This window comes from Oncorhynchus nerka, linkage group LG11, assembly GCF_034236695.1.
Source record: "Oncorhynchus nerka isolate Pitt River linkage group LG11, Oner_Uvic_2.0, whole genome shotgun sequence".
Taxonomy (NCBI): Eukaryota; Metazoa; Chordata; class Actinopteri; order Salmoniformes; family Salmonidae; genus Oncorhynchus; species Oncorhynchus nerka.
In genome coordinates, this window is record NC_088406.1 from 61,450,326 (window position 1) to 61,474,360 (window position 24,035).

Here is a 24,035-nt window from a genome sequence, read left to right on the forward strand (position 1 = left end):
ATGTTTTGCTACGAAATAGCATCGACATGGCATATTTGACAAATGTTTTAATTTTTACTCACAATAATGTTATAATAATGGCACATTGGCACAAAAATGCATGACTACAGTCTAAAGCACAGAAATGTTGTTAGAGAACATATTGGTTGCACATGATTTAAGATACACTTACACAATTTACAGTACACTGTCTCAGAGCGAAATACTGCATTGTGTACAGTATATGCTGAAGTATAAAAACATTCAACCACTAGATGGGAGAAAAGGATTGGAAGAAAAGGCCAACGTTTTCTCAAAACAAAGTTGGAAATATTATAGGACTTAAATAAAAAGTTAGTAATTCACTGTTTACAGTCATAATTGTTTTTACATTTGAAATGTACAGCTGTCTGGCATGAAAAGTGACAGGACAAAAGGTCACACACTTAAACTCACGAAATAGAGAATCCATCAACCAATTACAGTTGTCTCTCCTATTTGACCCTAGAAGTAGGCTACATTAAAACCACAATCTGGAGTTGTGTTTCTGGAGAAATATCTCTGGATAAATGTTTCCACTGTCAAACTCATAGAAGCAGCAATGGATTCAAGGAATGACAGTTTACACAGGTATTCTGAAGCAATACATGATTTGTTTCAAAGATTTAAATGACAACAAAAACATAAATGGGGAATGGAGTAATCTACCATCATATTTTGAGTTGTGCTAGATTATGTAAAACATTAACATATTTCAAGCATGGGCATTGATGTATTGATGACCGTTAAACAGTAACTACTCTGAAATAGAGAAGTATAACAACGCCTACAGTGCAACAACTCACAATGGTATCAACAGATTTGGTATTTTCGGGTCCCAGTAATCTGTGCTCGCACAGATATATACAAAGGCTGCAATAATGTAGGTGGAGCACAACATGCTCTGATAGAAGGAGAGTCTACATAGTCTACAGAGTCTGCAGGAGGGAGTAATTGTATTGTTAAGGGAGGATGTGCTTCATAGATAGGGACAACCAATAAATGGTCCATCATAATAAACTAAACAAGCTAATTAAGAGCTACAATTTAGCCCAGACCTACATTTTGTGAATAGCGATAAGAAGAGGAACATGTCACTCAATATCAAATGGAAAATCAAGATCTGCCCCTCAGAAATGTTTCAATACAACATACACGGTGAAAGGAAAACATTTATCTATGGACCTTATGTTTCTAAAGCAGCCTAACAGCCTTTGCTTCTAAGGAGTAGGTGGTTTTATCTCAAACACCTGCACTTTTTATATGATGTACACAGCTGCTATCCACTGGCAAGCTAAACAATGACCAGCTATAAAACGATACAGGGGAGGCACCTACATTTAAACAACAGAACAGACAGTACTGAAAGGAAGCTTTGGCACAGCAGTAGCATAGCAAACACACTAGTGAATTGTATTAAAATATATGTTCCATTTGTTTTAACCTATACATTGGGATTTGGGACAAAAGGCATTTAAAAAGACGGATTATCCTGATCATGCTAACAACTCAATGCATAGTTATTGAATTGGTCAGTATCAGTGGATGTAACCGAGGCCCCTATTTGACAGAAGGTCTGTGAGAATGACCTACAAATGAGGCCTGAAATTATAATATCAGCTCAACAGTTCCAGGGGATTTTTCTCCCATAACAACTGTGCCTCTAAAAGGCTGTTAGAATGAATATATATATATTTTTTTCATTTTGTTTCAACGTCCTCTTTATGATATACTGTCCTCTACAGAATGTGAGTTATCATTTTGGCCTCCCATTGACTTCCTGTTTTTCTCCTTCATGCTGTGTCAACATCCCCGCTGGCAGCCATGCGATGTAACAGGAGTGTTTCATAAACTGATGTCAGAGTAGGGTTGTCTCTATGCGACTACAATTCTGGTATATCTGTTCGCTCCTCCTAGGTAGGGAGAAGGAAGTAGGGGAGGGAAGGACATAGAGGGACAGGGAAGAAGGGGCAGAGAGAGGAGAGATAAAAGCTTCTTTATTATAAACTTTGTGCCAGAGGAAGGAAACAGGACACGTCTGATGCTCTCTTGTCTACTCTCATTGTTCTGCAGTAGGGAACTCAACAGTCAACACAACACATCTGGAACCTTTCCTAAAACTAGTGGGAGGAATCACGAAGCCTAACTTTAAAAGTCCACAGACTTTGCAAATACTGTAAAAGACTATATGAAGATCGAAGGCATTACTAAACAAATCAAATGTTATTTGTCACATCCACCGAATACAACAGGTGTAGTAGACCTTACAGTGAAATGCTTACTTACTGTACAAGCCCTTAACCAACCATGCAGTTTTAAGAAAAACAAGTGTAAAAACATTGATAAGTAAAAAATGTAAGTAACAAATCATTAAAGAGCAGCAGTAAAATAACAATAGCGAGGCTATATACAGGGGTACCAGTACAGAGTCAATGTGCTGGTTAATTGAGGTAATATGTACATGTAGGTAGAGTTAAAGAGACTATGCGTAGAAAATAAACAGAGAGTAGCAGCTGCGTAAAAGTGTGTTGGGGAGGGGGGTTATGCAAATAGTCTGGGTAGCCATTTGATTAGCTGTTCAGAAGTCTCATGGCTTGGGGGTAGAAGCTGTTAAGTAGTCTTTTGGACCTAGAACTGGCACTCCAGTATGTTCTGTGTGGCTTCTCATTGTGCAACCAAACCATATCATATGGGCAAAACTGGTTCCAATGACATCAGGCCTGGTATCAAACTCAGGTGGTCTGTGAAACTCAAGATCACATTAACCCTCTGACACAGAGCTAAAGCCTACAGTTGTAGACATGAGGGCTGATAAAGCTGCTGTATTGTCAATCAGCCTGTAGATTTTTTACTAACCTGATTATCTCTTCTAGGAGTTATCGATGCATAATCAATGTCAACTTGCACTCTTTCGGATGAATCTGTGAAAACAAATAAAGGAAAGGAAATATGGGCCAAAGGTGAGGTGTGAAGAACTGACAGAGGCATACAAACGATCAGCCCCCTGGACAGGTTCTGTAAACACGCAGGACTCATTTGTTACTATGCGTACTGGTCTCTGAGGTGTCAGATAAGCCAATCTATTCAAGTAATCATTATCAGAGAGAGAGAGAGAGCGTTTGTGTGTGTCTGTGTGTGTGTGCCTTCTGCTTTATCAACATTTAGAGAACTTATCTGGGATAATGACACTGTTTGAGAAAAGCAGAGGAAGTGTGAAAAATATGACACTTTATTTGACCTGCATCCTGTGTTCAAGCAAACATTCCCCTTCTTTTCCAAAAAACTACCCTTGATTGTTAAAAAAAGAAGAACAAAAAGAAGGCTAATCATGTTTTGACTCTGGGGAGTGACCTCACACCTCTAAAAGATAAATACCTGCCTTGTGAGTATCCATTTCTACTCTTCTTTCGATAGATTGCAATTCCAACCAGCCCTGAGGCAACCAAGACGCATATTACAGCAATAATAAGCACACCCCGAGTCCTCTCGCCACTGTCTGAAATAAAACACAAGGAAATTATTTTTGTCAAATACGTTTTGAATGAGCTCAAGTACACTTCACTTTCACTTGGTAATTGCTATTTTCTGGATGAAATTAATTCAAAATGTCACTTACCTGCATCATTAGGATGACCATCTTCACTGCAACATTTTGGGACAAGAACGGTCTCATTGCTGACAGGGTTGTGAGCCACACAGCTGTAGGTGGAGTTGTAGTTCTTTCCCTCTACCTCCAAGTGGAGAGAGAGATCGGTGGTGAGGTCAGGACTGCTGGTCTGGTTTAGTATTTCCTCTCCCCTGTACAAGGTCAAGGTCACCTCTTTTTCATTGTCCACAGAACACACCACACTACAGGAGCTGCTGTCACACTCTGTCACCTGAGGTTTGGAAACAACATCTGGAAGAAAAAATACAAATACATTGAAATTGGAACCTATATTAAATGTGTTTGTGATATACAGAACACACACACACACACACACACACACACACACACACACACACACACACACACACACACACACACACACACACACACACACACACACACACACACACACACACACACACACACACACACACTTACTTACTGTATACAGTGAGCTGAATTTTAGTTTTTTTCCCTTCATCTGTATTCTCAACAGTATAAACCCCAGCATCGTCTATCTGAAGGTCTGACAGAGTAAAGTATCTTGTAACATTGTTCAAGTGGAGGCGGTTTTCAAATCTCTTCTCAAGGGTGATTTTGCCTCGTTTACCAGGGTACACATTTGCAATACTGCCAAGTTCTCCATAAAGTAAATTGCCAGACTTGATCACCCTCTCTTGAAAAGAGAAAGACTGTCCCACGATGCCTTTCACCTGCTGAATCTCAGACTGGACTGTTTGCTGGGAAGCACAGAGAACTGTGGAAAGAGAGACTCAATTAACACAAGGACTGCAGTTGCACACTAAATCTCACAATACCTGGATATCATCATATAAAAGCTGTCAAAAATATAATTAGTAAAGTAAAGTACAGATACCCCAAAAACTCTTTAAGTAGTACTTTAAAATATTTTTACTTAAGTACTTTACACCACTGTCAATGATATCACTTTTTAAATTAGGAAAATAAAAAAATGTATAAATGCAAAAGATTTGAAGGTTTTAGGTATAGCCACAGGAAGTGTCAGTCTGATGTCAGTCTGCACTGAATATGACAATGACACTGAAGATGACAATGACGTTCAATCATTAGTTAATTTTTGCTGCATGTTTGCAATGTAGTCGTCTGGAATGACACATCTGACTTGAGTATCATTACTTATTTATTTTTTACTTTTCTCCCCAATTTTATGGTATTCAATTGGTAGTTAGTGTCTTGTCTCATCGCCTCAACTCCCGTACGGACTCAGGAGAGCCGAAGGTCGAGAGCCGTGCGTCCCTTGAAACATGACTCAACCAAGCCACACTGCATCTTGACATAATGCCTGCTTAACCTGGAATCCAGCCACACCAATGTGTCGGAGGAAACACATACACCTGGCGATTGCGGCAGCGTGTATGCACCTGGCCTGCCACAGGAGTCAGTAGAACGCGATGGGACAAGGACAACCCTGCCGGCCAAACCCTAACCTAACCTGGACGACATGGGTCTCCTGGTCGCGGCTGGCTGCGACAGAGCCTGGACTCGAACCAGGATCTCTAGTGGCACAGCTAGCAACTGCGATGCAGTGCCTTAGACCACTGCACCACTCAGGAGGCCCCATCCCAGTCCTTCTTAGATATTTACAGGCCTAATGTGATGGTTGGGGTCAGGAAATAATTGTTAGGACTAGTATTTGTATATTTTGTCAGAAATTAAGTTCACATGGAAATGCATTCTCTGAGTGAGGGAAGTTCTTCCCCAATTGACTGTTGTTTTTTCGCCAAAATAAAAGTCAAGGATGTCACTGAAAAAGCACATGGCTTTACAGAGATATTTCATTACCATGTAACATAACTTTCCACTACAGCTTCTTAAACAGCCTAGATTGCATCCTTTGAATTTCAGGGTCAGAGGAACATTGCAGCATGATAGATGACTAATTATAGGCGTTAGCCTACAGTATGTGTTATTTGTTGAAACAAGATTTTGTGTTGACAATACAGAAACAGGGATCAGGGGCATGATGGTTGTCCTACTAGCAGTAGGAAAGAGGCAGGAATTCTGTACAAATGGACACTGTAGCCTGTAGAAATGTTTCTGCTAAATTACTCAAATGTAATTATCTAGCTAGAAGTAATGTATATCAATAATCAGCGGTGGAAAAAGTATCCAATTGTCATACTTGAATAAAAGTAAAGTTACTATAATAAAAATTAAAAGTGAAAGTGAAAGTCACCCAGTAAAATACTACCTGAGTAAATCTACTTTAGTATCAAAAGTAAAAGTATAAATCATTTCAAATTCCTTATATTAAACAAACCAGACCACACAATTTTTTTTTTTTTAATTTACGGATAGCCTGTGGCACACTCCAACACTCAGACATCATTTACAAACGAAGCATTTATATTTAGTGAGTCTGCCAGATCAGAGGCAGTACAGATGACCAGTCATGTTCTCTTGATAAGTGTATGATTTTTAAATTTTTTGTCCTGCTAAGCATTCAAAATGTTATGAGTACTTTTGGGTGTCAGGGAAAATGTATGGAGAAAAAAGTATTTTCTTTTCTTTAGGAATGTAGTGGAGTAAAAGTTAAAAGCTGTCAAAAATATAATTAGTAAAGTAAAGTACAGATACCCCAAAAACTCTTTAAGTAGTACTTTAAAATATTTTTACTTAAGTACTTTACACCACTGTCAATGATATCACTTTTTAAATTAGGAAAATAAAAAAATGTATAAATGCAAAAGATTTGAAGGTTTTAGGTATAGCCACAGGAAGTAGTTTGGGGGTGGGCGTGCTGCGAATCTTTTCGTAGATGGGGGGTGAGATGTTTTTTTGTTGTTGTCCGGGCTAGAGATGGCTATATCGGTCCGCTAATACAGGCCCAGTTTTACTCCACTGCTATTGTGAAGGAAAAAAGCATACTCAGCACCCCTACTTCCCACAGCTATGGTTTTAGGTGTTGAGTAAGGTAGAACAAATGTTTCAGTGTCACATCCTCTGAGGAGACATAGGCTTAATGTATGCGGCAGGTGGGCTCAATTAGGCCATTAGCTTAATAATCTGGTTCTTGGCTCATAGGCCTAACAGCATGTTATTGGGCTTGTACAAGAGCAACTTTTCAGTATTAGTTCTACAGGTGGATAGAAGAAAACTCATGCACACCCTTACGAACATAATGTATTTGTCCTCCAAAAGCGAACTGTATACATATTCTATCTGAATATGTGACTGTGTTTTGTTTCCATTTCCATCAGTCTGTCACATCGTGTGGTCCGCCTTCTTCGGTCACGTTAGTGGTTTGACCACACTGAGAAGCAGCCCCACACAGTCTTCCCTGTGTACAGGAGTCCCATCTCACTAACAGGCCTACTGTATGTGGTGAAATAAGTTTCCACTGCAATTAATACTTTTTACTGCAGCGAACAGAATAGTTCTCAGTAATGCTAAAGGTCTACCTGTGACTCTTATAATTATTTCAGTTGACAGATCAATGTTGACCTGATAGGGGTCTTTGGATTTCTAAAATGCCTAACGCTCTAACCACTACGCCACCTGCCTACTGGCTACCTGCCTACTGGCTACCTGCCTACTGGCTACCAGCCTACTGGCTACCAAAAAGGACAAAGGACAGGATAATAGACAGGAGAACTAGTACCTAAACTTACACAAGCAAGAGAAAACTATTCAGACAGATAACAAGTGAGGTAGGCTTCGTTTTCATAAAAAAACATCTAGCTACATCTAGCCAAGTGCAAACCAGCTGTAACACATACTGCATCCAGCTGTAATAAACTAAGATGTATACATTTACTAACCCCAAACTCAGAAACCTTGCAATCCAATATGCAGAACCTATTGCCAGTGAAGCAGGGAGGAAAAAAATAGAAACAAAGAGCACGCAGAGACCCAAAAAGCAGAATTTATACAACAAAAAATACAAAGAAATCAAGGTGGATCTCCTCTTTTTCACTGAACGTCCAAATGCTTGGCATGCAGATATGCGCATGGCAATCAAACATCTTAAAATGTCTGGAAACAAGACCACGAGACAATTGTATGTGGACACAACCCCCGAAATGCAATATTGATGTAGATAATAACAGAACAGTAATGATCCAAGTCTCTGAGGCCAGTCTAGAGCTGTTTGAAGAAGAGTTCGACAAAAACCTCTAGTGGACGATGAACTAAAAACTGACAAACTGACTCCACTAACAACGCCTACAAATCCCAAAACCTGGGCTTCAAAATAGGAGGCCCACAGTACACCACTCCCTCCCTCACCTGTAGCAGCTGTGTGCACAAAACAAAATATATTATTCATAAAACAAATCCAGAACTGCCTCCCCTACTTGAAGTAGAGATGACTTAATTCAGGGAGAGCAAACAATAATGTGACACTGTCCAGATGCTGACGGAAGAGTTGAGGCATTTCCAGGAGGAGAGCTCCAATAGAACAGTTAAGACAGAAGTTAAGACAGAACACTTAACACGACACAGTCCAATGATGCCCTCCAAGAGGAGCTGTGTGTGGTAAAGGTGGAGCTGCAGCAGAGAGAGAGAGACATCGATTACCTCCGTCAGCAGCAAATGACTACGCCACCAACAGAGCAGCCCCATACGCCTGAGCCCAGTGCATCCTTCAACCCATCTGCATCACATCTCCACAGTCTCTTAGGGTCCACCCTGACCTGCCAACCTCCCAGCCTGCCACAGCTTACCTTGACCTGCCAACCTCCCAGCCTGCCACATCCTACCCTGCCTCGCCAACCTCCCAGCAGTCTGAACATATTCAGCTGGACACACCTCCAGAGGACAGGATCCAGTTCAACCCAGGATACCTCCCAAAACTGCAGTTTTGATAGACTCTAATGGAAAGTATCTGGAAGATAGGAGACTATTTCCGAGACACCAGACATCTAAATGATGTTGGCCCACTACTGACAGTGCACTTCAACTGCTCTATCAAGTCAAGCAGGAAAAACCTGACATCCTTGTCATACATACTCGGACAAAGGACCTGAGCACAAAAAGACTTGAGCACAAAAGGACCTGAGCACAAAAGGACCTGAGCACAAAAGGACCTGAGCACAAAAGGAGAAAGAGTGGCTGAGGAAGTGAGAAAGGTGGCATAGAAAGCACACACCCTGTTCCCACGGACAAACATTATTATATCCATTCTTCTACCAAGGAAAGTTCTCCCATGGCAAACGATCCAAAATGTCAACAAAAAAATCACCATGGACTGCTCCTCACTACCATTTGTCAGCATCTCTCACCATCACACCCTGATATGTGAGCACCTGTACGGCCATGTACACCTGGACCATGAGGGAGTCAGAATCTTCGCCAAGGACCTGAAGGATGCCATGTTAGGCAGAGTTCCACAATTATACCAGCCCAGCAACAGAGTCCCCCCCCCCCACCTCCCCACAATCCAAGTAGAAAGAGAAGGCCAATCTCATCTCAATTGAGCCAGACACAGACATCACCAGCACCTAACAACATGTCAGAGCCAAGCGGCGCTAGACCCAGACCAGCTCTGCCTAGCGGTGCCAGAACCAACACAGCTCAGCCCAGCGGTGCCAGAACCAGCCCAGCTCAACTCAACAGTGACGGACACAGCTCAGCTCAGCCCAACACAACCCATCACAGCACTGGACTGTACTCTAGGGGTAGGACAAATAGTGACCAACAGGAGGGTACACCAGACCATACATCAGCCTCATTGCCAGTCCACATATGCAAAGGCAGGCTCTGGTAAGAGACTTATAGACCATTCAGCCATCGGAGAGACAACCAGACCCGGCCCATCACAGCACAGCTCATCCAGACCTGGCCCACCTCAGCACTGCTCTATCAGACCCGGCCAGCCTCAGCACAGCACAACCAGACCCGGCACACCTCAACTCAGCCCAGCTCTACACGTCACCGACCACTACCCTAGGCTCTGGAAAAACTCTGTTGAGGGTAGTGCACCACAAGATGCAGTCCACACCATGTAGTATTCTCATCAATCAGCCCTCAGATGCTGAGTTTGGAGCTTCACCAGCCACGCTGCCCTTCACACCAATTACCCCCCACTACCTCCCTCCAAGGCAAGTTTTGGTTACCCTCCCTATTCCCATCCCCAGGACAAGCCTAGGACCAGTCTGCCCCCAATAGCAGCCCCAACTCTGCAACAGGAGCCAAGCCAAGGCCTCTGGTGATTAGAGCATTGGGCCAGTAACTGAAAGGTTGCTGGATCGAATCCCCGAGCTGACAAGGTAAAAATCTGTTGTTCTGCCCCTGAGCAAGGCAGTTAACCCACTGTTCCCCGGGCGCCAAAGACGTGGATGTCGATTAAGGCAGCCACTCCAGTCCCCTGCAGCAGCTCCACGTCTTCGGCAGGAGCTTTATCCAGGTGGACTGAGCTCTGCCAACACTGCTCTCCCAGTTCCCGCCCCAGCCCTTGCAGCCAATGACTTGAGAGAGGTCTATCAAAATGCTCAGTGTGCTCTGTTTTCACGTGGTTGGCCAGGGACCTTGGAAAAGTCTCAGGTCACTCAACAAATAGCTGCAGATGACCCTATGCCTGTTAGCTCTGGTGGGAATGAGCTGTATAACCCCTTTGACTTTATCTCTCATAGGGGGTTTGGGTTAATCCACCTAAATGTGCAAAGTATGATGATAGAGTTGACATTTGGGTACAGTACTCATGTCCTGACATTCTGGTTCTCTTGGAAACATGATTAAATGGTTCCGTTTCTGATAAAGACATTGAAGTAAATTATTGTCATATATTTAGATGTGACAGATTACAGAAATAGGAAGGAGGGTGGCCATATATGTACTATCTAATTTCGTTGCATCCCAATCTTTAAATATTTCTGTTCCCAAGATATTTGAGTTCCTGGTTATAGATGTGTCCATAAACAATAGTACATGTATTGATTTTAATCTGACTCAATTGATCTCAAAACTCACATGGTTAAATGTGGAAACCCCTTTTAACTCCTCATTGATTGATTTCTTACTAATAACCCCGATGAATATTTGTCTAGTGGAGTATTTGCATATGGTCTCAGTGATCATTGTCCCATAGTATGTATTTGAGATACAAAACAGCAAAATACAATTCATCGTTTAATTGAGAAGGAACATTTGAAAAAGTTTTCCCCTCAAGGGTTTCTATTCTGATTTAGCCACTGCCTCCTGCATTCCTGACCCCGAGTTGGCTCTCCAAAATGTATTCTCCAGATGTATTTTTCTGGCAGATAAACACGCCCCTTTTAAACAAAGATAGCTCAGAAGAAAACCAAGCTCATTCCGATGAGAAAGCAGGCCTGGGCCAAAGCAAGGAAAACGGACTCTGTGGTGGACTTAGGGCTGGGCGATTTGGCCAAAATATAATATCACGGTATTTAAAAAAAAATTGGACGGTACTTTTAGTTTTTGAATAATAAAAGTTATACATTTGCTTTAAGAGTATTGATTGATCCTATGGTGGCAACACATATATCCTAAATGATTTCAATGATTTTTTCTCCATTCTGATTGTTTTATAATGTTCAATTCAACCAAAACTAATTTCAGCACTTTTATCATTTCTGCATTTCCTGCACTCAATTGCAGTGGTGGTAAAAGTACCCAATTGTCATACTTTATTTACAGATAGCCAGGGGCACATTCCATCATCTGCACAAACTTAGAATTTGTGTTTCTTGAGTCTGCGAGATCAGAGGCAGTAGGGATGACCAGGGATGTTCTTTTGATAAGTGCGTGAATTTGACCGTTTCCCTGTCCTGCTAAGCATTCAAAATGTAATGAGTACTTTTTAGTGTCATGGAAAATGTATGGAGTAAAAAGCAAAACAAATATATATTTAGGAATGTAGTGAAGTAAAAGTAGTCAGAAATGGGGGGGGCCTCCTGGGTTTTTGACCCAGCAGTGGTCCAAGGCACTGCATGGCAGTGCTACCTGTGCCACCAGAGACCATGGGTTCGAGCCCACAATTGGGCTCCCTGCGGGGTTTGGCCAGCAAGCATTTGGCCGGCAGGGATATCCTTGTCTCATCGTGCACTAGCAACTCCTGTGGCGGACTGGGCGCAATGCACACTGACCAGGTCGCTAGGTGTACGGTGTTTCCTCCGACACATTGGTGTGGCTGGCTTTCAGGTTGGATGTGCAACCCAACCAAGCAGTGCAGCTTTGGTTGGGTTGTGTTTCGGGAGGACGCATGGCTCTCGACCTTCGCCTCTCCCAAGTCCATACAGGAGTTGTAGAGATGAGACAAGACAGTAACTACTAACAATTGGATACCACGAAAGTAGTACTTTTTAAATAATTTTTACTTAATTACTTTAAGCCTGTTTACACAGGTGTTCAAAGTGCATATCAGACCGAAAGCCTAATGTTTCCTACATTCTGCGCTGGATCACTATAGCACATAACCAGCACTGCTGGTTGTTGGGTTACTTGATTTACCCCCCAAAATGTGGTTTTGACCTAGCAGTGGTGTTACGGATACAGTTATCCTGTGTGTGTGTATCCTGTGTGTGTGTTTCTTTTCTCTCCTTCTCCCCTCACAGGTGAAAATCATCACTCCCCAATCAATCAACAATCAATCATCAATCAGAAGACACACCTCCTCCTATTTCCTACCCTATCACAGTTCCTTCCCCATGGTTTAAAAACCCCATCATTTGTTTGCTCTAGAGCTCAATCTCTCTGTAAATGCCATGTCTGTAGGTCTCTGTGGTTCACTCTCGCTTTGTGTCTTCACCTCTCTTTTGTTTAAGCACCTCATAGCACTTTGTCATCACCTGTGAGTATTGTTTTTGGTTATGGTGTTTGTTTGTTGCTGGTGGGAAAAGGGGGAAACCAAGACAAGTCGCCCATGGGCATACACTACCCGTAGGTGAACTTTTAAATACACTAGTTAGAACTGGGCGGACCACCCACTATTTTTGGTTAGTTAGCTGTTGTTAAAGTAGGCTAGTCTAGCTTAGGGGTGTGTTTTTGTATATTTATTGTTTCTTTCCTTGGGTCCAGCTCAGCCCCTTTTCCTGCTCCCCCCATTACTGTGTGTTTATAAATAAACCTGGAGTTTGACGGTAGATTTCTGTTGTCGTGGTTATTTCGTTCACACTTTTACTTTGTCACAATAATAATTTGCATGAGTTATGTTACGGGTCTCATTACCACCCCCCCTAGACTGTCGGGCCAAAAGGGATTCGTAACAAGTGGGTAGCTTTTTACTGTTTTGCTGGATTATTCTTATTCATGTATTTTTGACCCAGCAGTGGGTTATGTCTTACTTTATTGCTAGGTTATTTTGTTTTACCTTCTCTCTATTACATAATCTGTTCATTTGTAAATGTACAAATATTTCTAACAGTAACAATCCATTTTACAACGTTACTACTGTACGCAGTCTGACATTCTTAAACTGACATATGGCCAATCATGACAAATTCTAGATAAAATACTGTAGCGGCTGTCTTGGGTGGAAGAAGGAGAGGACCAAAGCGCAGCGTGGTTTGTGTTCATCTTTTTAATAAACAACAGTTCCATCTGGTGCAGACACACAAAGACTGACTAACCACCCACAAAACACAAAGGAAAACAGGCTACCTAAATATGGTTCTCAATCACAGACAACGATAGACAGCTGCCTCTGATTGAGAACCATATCAGGCCAAACACAGAAATACAAGCATTTCGCTACACTCGCATTAACATCTGCTAACCATGTGTATGTGACAAATACAATTTGATTTGAAATAGAAAAACTAACAGACTGCCCACCCCAACTCACGCCCTGACCATACTAAATAAAGACAAAACAAAGGAATAAAGGTCAGAACGTGACAAATAAAAAATATTTTAATATATACATTTTAGCTATAAAATGAAGTCATGCAAAAGATGAACAATGATGATGAAAGCCAGGCGATTGTCCCCAGAGTCAAAACAAAGGATTTGGCATCTTGTTTTTTTGGTCACTTGACAGAGATATTCAGCCATATTGGTTCCAGCCTAGAATAGAATAGGATTATAAAACATTGAACTCCTCACACTCTTGCACAAGCCTGTGTGATGGATGCTAATCTGCACTGAGTTGAGTCCATCCACTTTGTGCATGGTTTACAGCAGGGGTGGGAAGAGTACTGAAATATCCTACTCAAGTAGAAGTACTGTTACTTCAATTAAATTTGAGTCACGTAAAAGTAAAACTACTTGTGTAAAAAAAATACTCAAGTCAAAAGTAGCTCATTTAAAATGTACTCAGTAAAAGTAATTGAATTACTTTTAAAGCATAAACATTGACCTTGACAATTACCCAATGTTGCTAAGGTTATCTAAATGTTGTTACACATCTTGTTACAGATAATTCCATGCATTAAAATGAAAAAGGTAAGAGGAAATTAATGTACAGTATGAACTAGGTTAATTTATTTAATGATCTGCAAAAAGAAACATCTGTATGTAAAATATACAATTAACATTTGAAAAGAAATGAAACATTTCAAGAAATTAATATCAGTGGTGGAAAGGCTACTGAAATATCTTAATCAAGTAGAAGTACTGTTACTTTAATTACATTAAAATTACTGACTGAAAAATACTCAAAAGTACTTGGAAAAGCTACTCAATTAGAGTGACAAGATCATTTGTAATTAGTTACTTCCCACCTCTGGTTTACAGTATTACATAATATTCAATATTACACATGTAAACTTACGCTACAATATGATTTTTGGGCCTCACCAATGCTTGGACGGGCAGTATTATTTCCAACTCGTTACACTGGTGGTTGGATGAACACTCTTAGGATCATGTCATATTTAGTATCTGGGGGACAAATGCATCACAAGGTTTTAGGGGACAGTCAAAATGGATAAACATTTGAGACACTACTTTCATTTCAATATGTGCACTCAGTACACTGGTGGTTGGAGAAGCACTCTCAGGGCCATGTCGTCTTTAGTATCTGGGAGACAAAGACAATGTTAGCTAACCCATTAAGTGGAGAGTCAAAATGGATACATGTGTGAACAATTGAGACACTCCTCATTTTAATATGTAGCTAGCTATAGCTACCTAAAGTAACTGTGTCTGCATCCAGATTGAGACTACCTAGCCAGCTAACTAATATAAACGATTAGGCAAAAAAATCTGTCACTAAAAGCATGAGTTATATGCTTGCCAACTAGCTACAACCATGTTACATGAACTCCGAGACATGGAATAGGCCTAGCTTAGTAAAATATATAGCTAGCTAGCTGGTCTAGCTAGTCAAACTGGGTGGGAAACCTAATGTTTGAGCTAACTTTACCAGAGGTCGACCGATTATGATTTTTCAACGTCGATATCGATACAGATTATTGGAGGACCAATAAAAGCAGATACCGATTAAATCTGAAAATTGTATTTATTTATTTGTAATAATGACAATTACAACAATCTGAATGAACACTTATTTTAACTTAATATAATACATCAATAAAATAAATGTAGCCTCAAATAAATAATGAAATATGTTCAATTTGGTTTAAATAATGCAAAAACAAAGTGTTGGAGAATAAAGTAAAAGTGCAATATGTGCCATGTAAAAAAAGCTAACGTTTAAGTTCCTTGCTTAGAACATGAAAGCTGGTAGTTCCTTTTAACAGGAGTCTTCAATATCCTCAGGTAAGAAATTTTAGGTTGTAGTTATTATAGGAATTCTAGGACCATCTCTCTATACCATTTGTATTTCATATATCTTTGACAATTGGATGTTCTTATAGGCACTTTATATTGACAGTGTAAGAGTATAGCTTTCTTCCCTCTCCTTGCCCCTACCTGGGATCGAACCAGGAACACATAGACAACAGCCACCCTCGAAGCATTGTTACCCATCACTCCACAAAAGCTGCGGCCCTTGCAGAGCAAGGGGAACAACTACTTCAAGGTCTCAGAGCGAGTGACGTCACCGATTGAAACGCTATTAGGGAGCACCCCGCTAACTAGCTAGCCATTTTACATCGGTTACACCAGCCTAATCTTGGGTGTTGATAGGCTTGAAGTCATAAACAGCTCAAGGCTTGGAGCACAGCAAAGAGCTGCTGGCAAACGCACGAAAGTTCTGTTTGAATGAATGCTTACGAGCCTGCTGCTGCCTACCACCGCTCAGTCAGCAATATCAAATCCTAGACTTAATTATAACATAATAACACACAGAAATACGAGCCTTCGGTCATTAATATGGTCAAATCCGGAAATTATAATTTAGAAAACAAAACGTTTATTCTTTCAGTGAAATACGGAGCTGTTCCGTATTTTATCTAACGGGTGGCATCCCTAAGTCAAAATATTGCTGTTACATTGTACAACCTTCAATGTTATGTCATAATTATGTACAATTCTGGGATATTAATTACGGTCTTTGTTAGGAATAAATGGTCTTCACACAGTTCGCAATGAGCCAGGCGACCCAAACTGATGCATATACCCTTGCTGCTTGCACGGAACGCAAGAGAAGTGACAATTTCCCTAGTTAAAAAAAATGTTTGTTAGCAGGCAATATTAACTAAATATGCAGGTTTAAAAATATATACTTGTGTATTGATTTTAAAGAAAGGCATTGATGTTTATGGTTAGGTACACATTGGTGCAACGACAGTGCTTTTCACGAATGCGCTTGTTAAATCATCACCCGTTTGGCGAAGTAGGCTGTGATTAGATGAGAAATTAACAAGCAGGACACGCTAGATAAACTAGTAATATCGTCAACCATGTGTGGTTAACTATTGAGTATGTTAAGATTGATTGTTTTTTTTATAAGATAAGTTTAATGCTAGCTAGCAACTTACCTTGGCTTCTTGCTGCACTCGCGTAACAGGTAGTCAGCCTGCCACGTAGGCTCCTCATGGAGTGCAATGTAAGGCAGGTGGTTAGAGCGTTGGAGTAGTAACCGGAAGGTTGCAAGATCGAATCCCCGAGCTGACAAGGTAAAAATCTGTCGTTCTGCCCCTGAACAAGGCAGTTAACCCCCTGTTCCTAGGCGGTCATTGAAAATAAGAATGTGTTCTTAACCGACTTGCCTAGTTAAATAAAAGTTTTTTAAATTTATTTTTATTTTTAAAAAGCGGCCACAAATCGGTGTCCAAAAATGCAGATGACTGATTGTTATGAAAACATGAAATCGGCCCTAATTAATCGGTCGACCTCTAAACTTGACTACCTGACATGAAACAACGCACCAAAGTAGAGTTAATGTTAGGCTTACAGAAGACAAGCTTTCTACAGGCACTGACATTGCTAGCCAGCCAAATGACAACAAAAAAATTACATTTTTGATATCACACACAGCACATAAAATAAATTGTTAGCGAGCCAGCTAATTTAGAAAACGTTAGCTAAGTAGTTAACTAGCCAGCTAATGTTTGAGCTAGCATGCATGGTGTTGTTTGCTAGTTAGCTTGCATTATCTAAAATGTTCAATGACTGAGATATGTAATTTTAATAGTTAGGTCTATTTAACCTGAATGGATAAATAGCGTTGTTAGCTAACTTTTTCTGACAGTTTTTGGTCAGCCATAACTACTTGCCCATTTATCCGTCAAAGTAATTCCACTGTGAGCAGGCGGCACTGTCTGCTAGACTTGCTACAGCTGCAACAATACTCATTCAATAGCTTGCTGGATAACTTTGATATGGCTGGAGAATTAACTTTAATTTTAGTTTAGAAAATGCTCTGCCCACAGAAGTGACAGTTACCGCTTGATTGTCGTAGCAACAGGGAAACTGAGCAGAAGTTGTGTTGTGCTTCAAATACAGCAATTCTGTGACATCTTTAATTGTGCCCCCATTCTCCTTAACTGCCAGCCTGGGGACAGGTCTTCTAGATACTGGACAGCCAATAAATTAGCAGATAAACAGTTCTTGAGAGTTTGAACAAAAAAAGCTGTTTGTGATTTCCTCGTGAACCGGCGTTTGAGTTATGTGGTTGCAATATCAACAGCAGTGATCTCTGGTATATCTTGGTATGCATCATTCAAGACTAAGTTTAAATTGTGTGCTGCGCAGTGGACATATAATGCACAATTTCTCAGGAAAGACTGTCTGGCGTGGCAATACTCAGTACAGAAAACAGTCTGGCTCGCAAACTGGTTCTACAGGCTGTGGTGAAAACATTTGCACACAAAAATAGAGGACTTCACAACACCAAGTTCTGGCAAAATAGCTTAAGGACGACAAAGTCAAGGTATTGGAGTTACAATGCCATCACAAAGCCCTGACCTCAATCCCATAGAAAATTTGTGGGCAGAACTGAAAAAGCATGTGCGAACAAGGAGGCCTACAAACCTAAATCAATTACACCAGCTCTGTCAGGAGGAATGGGCCACAATTCACCCAAGTTAAACAATTTAAAGGCAATGTTACCAAATACTAATGGAGCGTATGTAAACTTCTGACCCACTGGGAATGTGATTAAAGAAATAAAAGCTGAAATAAATCTCTAAAATTATTCTGACATTTCACATTCTTAAAATGAAGTGGTGATCCGAACTGACCTAAAACAGGGAATTCTTACTCAGATTACTTAAAATGTCAGGAATTGTGAAAAACGGAGTTTAATGTATTTGGCAATGTTGTATGTAAACTTCCAACTTCAACTGTGTGTGTGTGTGTGTATATATATATAGCAACTTACCTTATATCCACACACACACACATATGCATAAAATCAGAAAAAATTAACGTCCCTTTTTCAGGACCCTGTCTTTTAAAGATAATTCGTAAAAATCCAAATCTTCATTGTAAAGGGTTTAAACACTGTTTCCCATGCTTGTTCAATGAACCATAAACAATTAATGAACATGCACCTGTGGAACAGCCGTTAAGACGCTAACAGCTTACAGACGATAGGAAATTAACATCACAGTTATGAAAACGTAGGACACTAAAGAGGCCTTTCTACTGACTGAAAAACACCAAAAGAAAGATGCCCAGGGTCTCTGCTTATCTGCGTGAACATGCCTTAGGCATGCTGCAAGGAGGTATGAGGACTGCAGTTGTGGCCAGAGCAATAAATTGCAATGTACATACTGCGAGACGCCGAAGACAGCGCTACAGTGAGACAGGACGAAACTCTGATCGTCCTCGCAGTGGCAGACCACCTGTAACAACACCTGCACAGGATCGGTACATCCGAACATCACACATGCGGGACAGGTACAGAATGGCAACAACAACTGCCCGAGTTACACCAGGAATACAGAATCCAACCGTCAGTGCTCAGACTGTCCGCAATAGGTTGAGAGAGGCTGGACTGAGGGCTTGTAAGGCCTGTTGTAAGGCAGGTCCTCACCAGACGTCACCGGCAACAACGTCGCCTATGGGCACAAACCCACCATCGCTGGACCAGCCAGGACTGGCAAAAAGTGCTCTTCACTGATGAGTCGCGGTTTTGTCTCACCAGGGATGATCGGCTTCACGTTTATCATCGAAGGAATGAGCGTTACACCAAGGCCTTTATTCTGGAGCGGGATCGATTTGGAGGTTGCCTGGGGCGGTGTGTCACAGCATCATCGGACTGAGCTTGTTGTCATTGCAGGCAATCTCAACGCTGTGCATTACAGGGAAGACATCCTCCTCCCTCATGTGGTACCCTTCCTGCAGGCTCATCCTGACATGACCTTCCAGCAGGACAATGCTGAATAAGTCAACAAAGAGGAGCTCTCCAGTAGGTGTACCAAAACATTCAAGGTAGTACATTTTCTCAAAAGTGGGGTTACAAGTTTATCAACATTCAAAACAGAATTACTTTCACATTGTTCCTCACCTGCAAGTTGAAAAAAACATATTGACTCACACTACTTGTAGAGAAACACCAATGACATCCTCCACTTTCATGTTGGAAACAGTCATACAGTAGGTCATACAGTAGGCTACACACTTTCAGGTTTTGTTGTTCTAGGCTGCCTGGCTAAAATGCTTGCTAGTTGGCCAAACTTCCTTTCATTGGCAATGATGTGTCAGACCAGCTAGTTTATGTTAGCCTATAGTAGGCCTATAGCATGTAAATATTGTCTGTCCTCGGTCGCAACACTCACTTCCGAGTTCCTGCCTCTGGAAGCAATGCCAACACAATAACTGTCCATTGGGAGCTTCATGAAATGGGTTTCCATGGCCGAGCAGCCACACAAAAACATAAGATTACCATGTGCAATGCGAAGCGTAGGCTGGATTAATGTACATTTTGCCATCATTGGACTCATTGGAGCAGTGGAAACGCGTTCTCTGGAGTGATGAATCACGCTTCACAATCTGTCAGCTCTACAGATGATTCTGAGTTTGGCAGATGCCAAGAGAATGCTACATTCCCGAATGCATAGTGCCAACTGTAAAGTTTGGCGGAGGAGGAATAATGGTTTGGGGATGTTTTTCATGGTTAGAGCTTGACCCCTTAGTTCCAGTGAAGAGAAATCTTAAACTACAGTATACAATGACTTTCTAGATGATTCTGTACTTCTAACTTTGTGGCAAGAGTTTGGGGAAGGACTTTCCTGTTTCAGCATGACAATGTCCCCGTGCACAAAGTGAGGCCCATACAGAAATGGTTTGTCGAGATCGGTGTGGAAGCACAGAGCCTGCACAGAGCCCTGACCTCAACCCCATCAAACACCTTTAGGATGAATAGAAGCGCCGACTGCGAGCCAGGCCTAATCGCCCAACATCAGTGCCCGACCTCACTAATGCTGGGAGTAAGTCCCAGCAGCAATGTAATGGAAAGCCTTCCCAGAGGAGGGTAGGCTGTTATAGCAGCAAAGGGAGGACCAACTCCATATTAATGACCATGATTTTGGAATGAGATGTTTGACGAGCAGCTAACCACATACTTTTGGTCATGTAGTGTGGCTCTTGAACGTCTTCATTCTCAGTTAAGACATTCATGCGAGACACTTACACCCTAAAAAACGCAGCTTTTTTGTCCCACACTATGACCAGAGGAACATCACATTTGTGGTGGGCTGACCAGTGATCAGAACATGATCTTAAAAAAAAAAAAAAAGTACATCGCCTGTTCCAATGACCTGCCTTTCGCTCTTCCATGTGTCAGACAGCCTCTGACCACATAATCACAGGAAACCACAAACATTTCCTGTTTAATGTCCCACTTGAATGTAGCTTAAATACCACTGAGTCGGAATATTATTTTTACCTAAGGACCTTAAGATAATGATATCCATGAAATAATGTCACGACTTCCACCGAAGTTGGTCCCTCTCCTTGTTCGGGCGGCGTTCGAAGTCACCGACCGTCTAGCCATCACTGATCCTTTTTTCATTTTCCATTGGTTTTGTCTTGTTTTGTATCACACCTGGTTTCAATCCCATCAATTACATGTTGTGTATTTAACCCTCTGTTTCCCCTCACGTCTTTGTCGGTGATGGTCTTTCGTAAGTGTTTGTGCACATTTGTTCTGGCGTTCGTAGGGTTATTTTTTACCCATGTTATTATTGTTATATTTCCCAGTGGTTTTTGTTTAATAAACTGCGTCGTTGGAAACACAGTTTCTCTCTTCTTCGTCTTCGTCTGACTTCTGATTTCTTCATTTTGGGGATAAAGCCATGCCCATTGTCCTTCAATGATTCATCATTGTTGAGGGAATTCCCAAGTCACAACACCATGAAGTTGCATGTTTTACTATCCCATCCATAGTCTTTAGTCTTTTCAGACATCAATCGGCAGGCACTGTGAGCTCTGTCAGTTGGCCAAAATTTGAATAGATTGCAAATTAGTTTCAAATGACAAGCTACAGTCTCAGAGAACTATAAAAAGGTTGTCAGCCTGTTGTTTCTAAAAGATTATTAATCTCTCATCTAAATGATTCTATGAATCAAATTATTGGCATACTCTGTAGTTGGTGTATAGACTACAAACCTTTATAATCCTACAACTCTTTCTTCCCACGAAAGAGCTCTGTTTTTAGAAACTAGTCTCTGTCTGTATCTATCCCTTACTTTAAATATTTATCTAATGCTCGGACAGGATACAGGAGGATAGAGAGAGGAATGTTATTTTGGAATGAGTCTTAGCGATAGCCTAAATGCCACTGTTTAAATGTGGCACAGTTTAAATGATTTAGCATTTACACATTTGACCATATTTAATAAGGGGAAGGGGGATTAGGGAAATTTCCATTCGGTCTGTGCTCAACGCACTATGGCTGCTAGCCTCTCTTACCAGGATACACAACAAACATACAAAGATAGGCCTAAATGTTTTTTCTTTCCAAAGCTACTAATTAATACGTTGAACATTTAAAAAATATAATGTTTAGGCTACTTATCTATCATCTCCCACTTTTTTCCCACTTTTAGTTAGTGCAGCAAATCAGTAACAACAAAAGAAACATACCTTCAATGAGAAAATATAGCAGCATGAACGTCAGTCTGGCAAGCCTTCTCCATCTGAACAAATGGTTCATTGCTATTAATCTCGAGCTGTTCAGTGGTGCGCACTGTGAAGAACCTGAAAGATGTGATCTTGTCGTTGTACAGAGGAGAGGCGAGAATAGACTCAACCGGACCAGCAGTCCTCTGGGGTTTATTAATTTTGCCAATTCTGTTGCAAACCGTTTCTTAAACAGAAGCAAATGGCAAGGGGAGGGACCCACCTGAATTTATCCAATAGAAACTCTCATTTTAGTTGCAGCTGTTTGGACTAATGATTACACCCCTGATCTCATCACCAGCAGTGGTGTAGCTGCCAACCCTGTCAGTAATCACATCATCACAGTCAACATCACAACACCCTGTGAAGATGGAGGACTTGGAGAAGACGTATGTGTGAGAAATAATATAATTCATTATTGCCATCAGCTCATTGGACTATAATACCCATTCCTCTTGAGATGGGGAGCGGTTAGTAAATATGTTGTGTAGTGATGAACCAGTGTACTATAGGTTGTTAAACAGCACATTCTAGTGGAGAAAATTTAGAATTTCACAGTGAACTGTTAGCACAATCTTGTATGGTACGGTACCTTATATGTTCTATTATGTGAGGTATATACACTGTGTGTACAAAACATTAGGAAAACCTGTTCTTTCCATGACATACACTGAACAGGTAAATCCAGGTGAAAGCTATAATCCCTTATTGATGTCATGGTCACCTGTTAAATCCACTTCAATCAGTGTAGATGAAGGGGAGGAGACAGGTTAAAGAAGGATTTTTATTAAGCCTTGAGACTATTGAGACATGGATTGTGTATGTGTTCCATTCAGAGAGTGAATGGGTAAGACTAAAGATTTTAAGTGCCTTTGAACAGGGTATAGCAGTAGGTGCCAGGTGCACTGCTTTGAGTGTGTCAAGAATTGCAATGTTGCTAGGTTTTTCACACTCATCACTCAAGAATGGTCCACCACGCAAAGGACATACAGCCAACTTGACACAATTGTGGGAAGCATTGGAGTCGACATGGGCCAGCATCCCTGTGGAACGCTTTCGACACCTTGTAGAGTCCATGCCCTGGCGAATTAAGGCTGTTCTGAGGGCGGGTGCAACTCAATATTAGGTAGCTATTCCTAATGTTTCATACATTCAGTACCTTCAGAAACTATTCATATCCATTGACTTATTCTACATTTTGTTGTGTTACAGCCTAAATTACAAAAGGATTTAAATATATTTTTCTCTCACCCATCTATCTACACACAATACCCCATAATGACAAAGTGAAAATATGTTTTTAGAAATGTTTACACATTTATTGAAAATTAAATACAGAAATATCTTATTGACATATTCACACCTCTGAGTCAATACTTTGTAGAATCATATTTGGCAGCAATTACAGCTGTGTCTTTCTGGGTAAGTCTCTAAGAGCTTTGCAGACCTGGATTGTACAATATTTGCACATTATTCTTATTCATCAAGCTCCTTCAAGTTAGTTGTTGATCATTGGTAGACAGACTTTTTCAAGTCCTGCCATATATTTCCTATCCAATTTAAGTCAAAACTGTAGCTAGGCCACTCTGGAACATTCAATGTTGTCTTGGTAAGCAACTCCAGTGTATATTTGGCCTTTTGTTTTAGGTTATTTTCCTGTTGAAATGTGAATTTGCCCATTCTGTTGGAAATCAGACTGAACAAGGTTGTCCTCTAGGATTTCGGTTTTGCTTAGCTCTGTTCCGTTTATTTGATTCTAAAAAACTTCTAAAACCTTGCCGATGACAAGCATACCCATAACATGATGTAGCCACCACCATGCTTGAAAATATGAAGAGTGGTATTCAGTGATTTATTGTGTTGGATTTGCCCCAAACACAACGCTTTGCATTCAGGTTATAAAGTAAATTTCTTTGCCACATTTTTTGCAATTTTACTTTAGTGCCTTATTGCA

At 40.9% G+C, this 24,035-nt stretch overlaps 1 protein-coding gene across 2 annotated transcripts; it reads right to left on the reverse strand.

Annotated features, from left to right (window-relative positions):
- Positions 1–32: 32 nt before the first annotated feature.
- On the reverse strand, positions 33–22,386 carry LOC115137273 (SLAM family member 5-like). Of its 2 annotated transcripts, none has more exons than XM_029673485.2 (6): positions 22,046–22,386; positions 4,110–4,424; positions 3,635–3,916; positions 3,394–3,514; positions 2,875–2,939; positions 33–1,931 (listed from the first exon to the last, which is right to left on the reverse strand). In XM_029673485.2, the coding sequence occupies exons 1-5, from the start codon at positions 22,113–22,115 to the stop codon at positions 2,915–2,917; spliced, it is 813 nt and encodes a 270-aa protein (XP_029529345.2). In that variant the 5' UTR covers positions 22,116–22,386; the 3' UTR covers positions 33–1,931; positions 2,875–2,914. The 2 variants fall into 2 exon arrangements, with proteins under 2 accessions (XP_029529345.2, XP_064880782.1); XM_065024710.1 differs by having other exon boundaries at positions 3,398–3,514; positions 22,046–22,384.
- Positions 22,387–24,035: the final 1,649 nt, after the last annotated feature.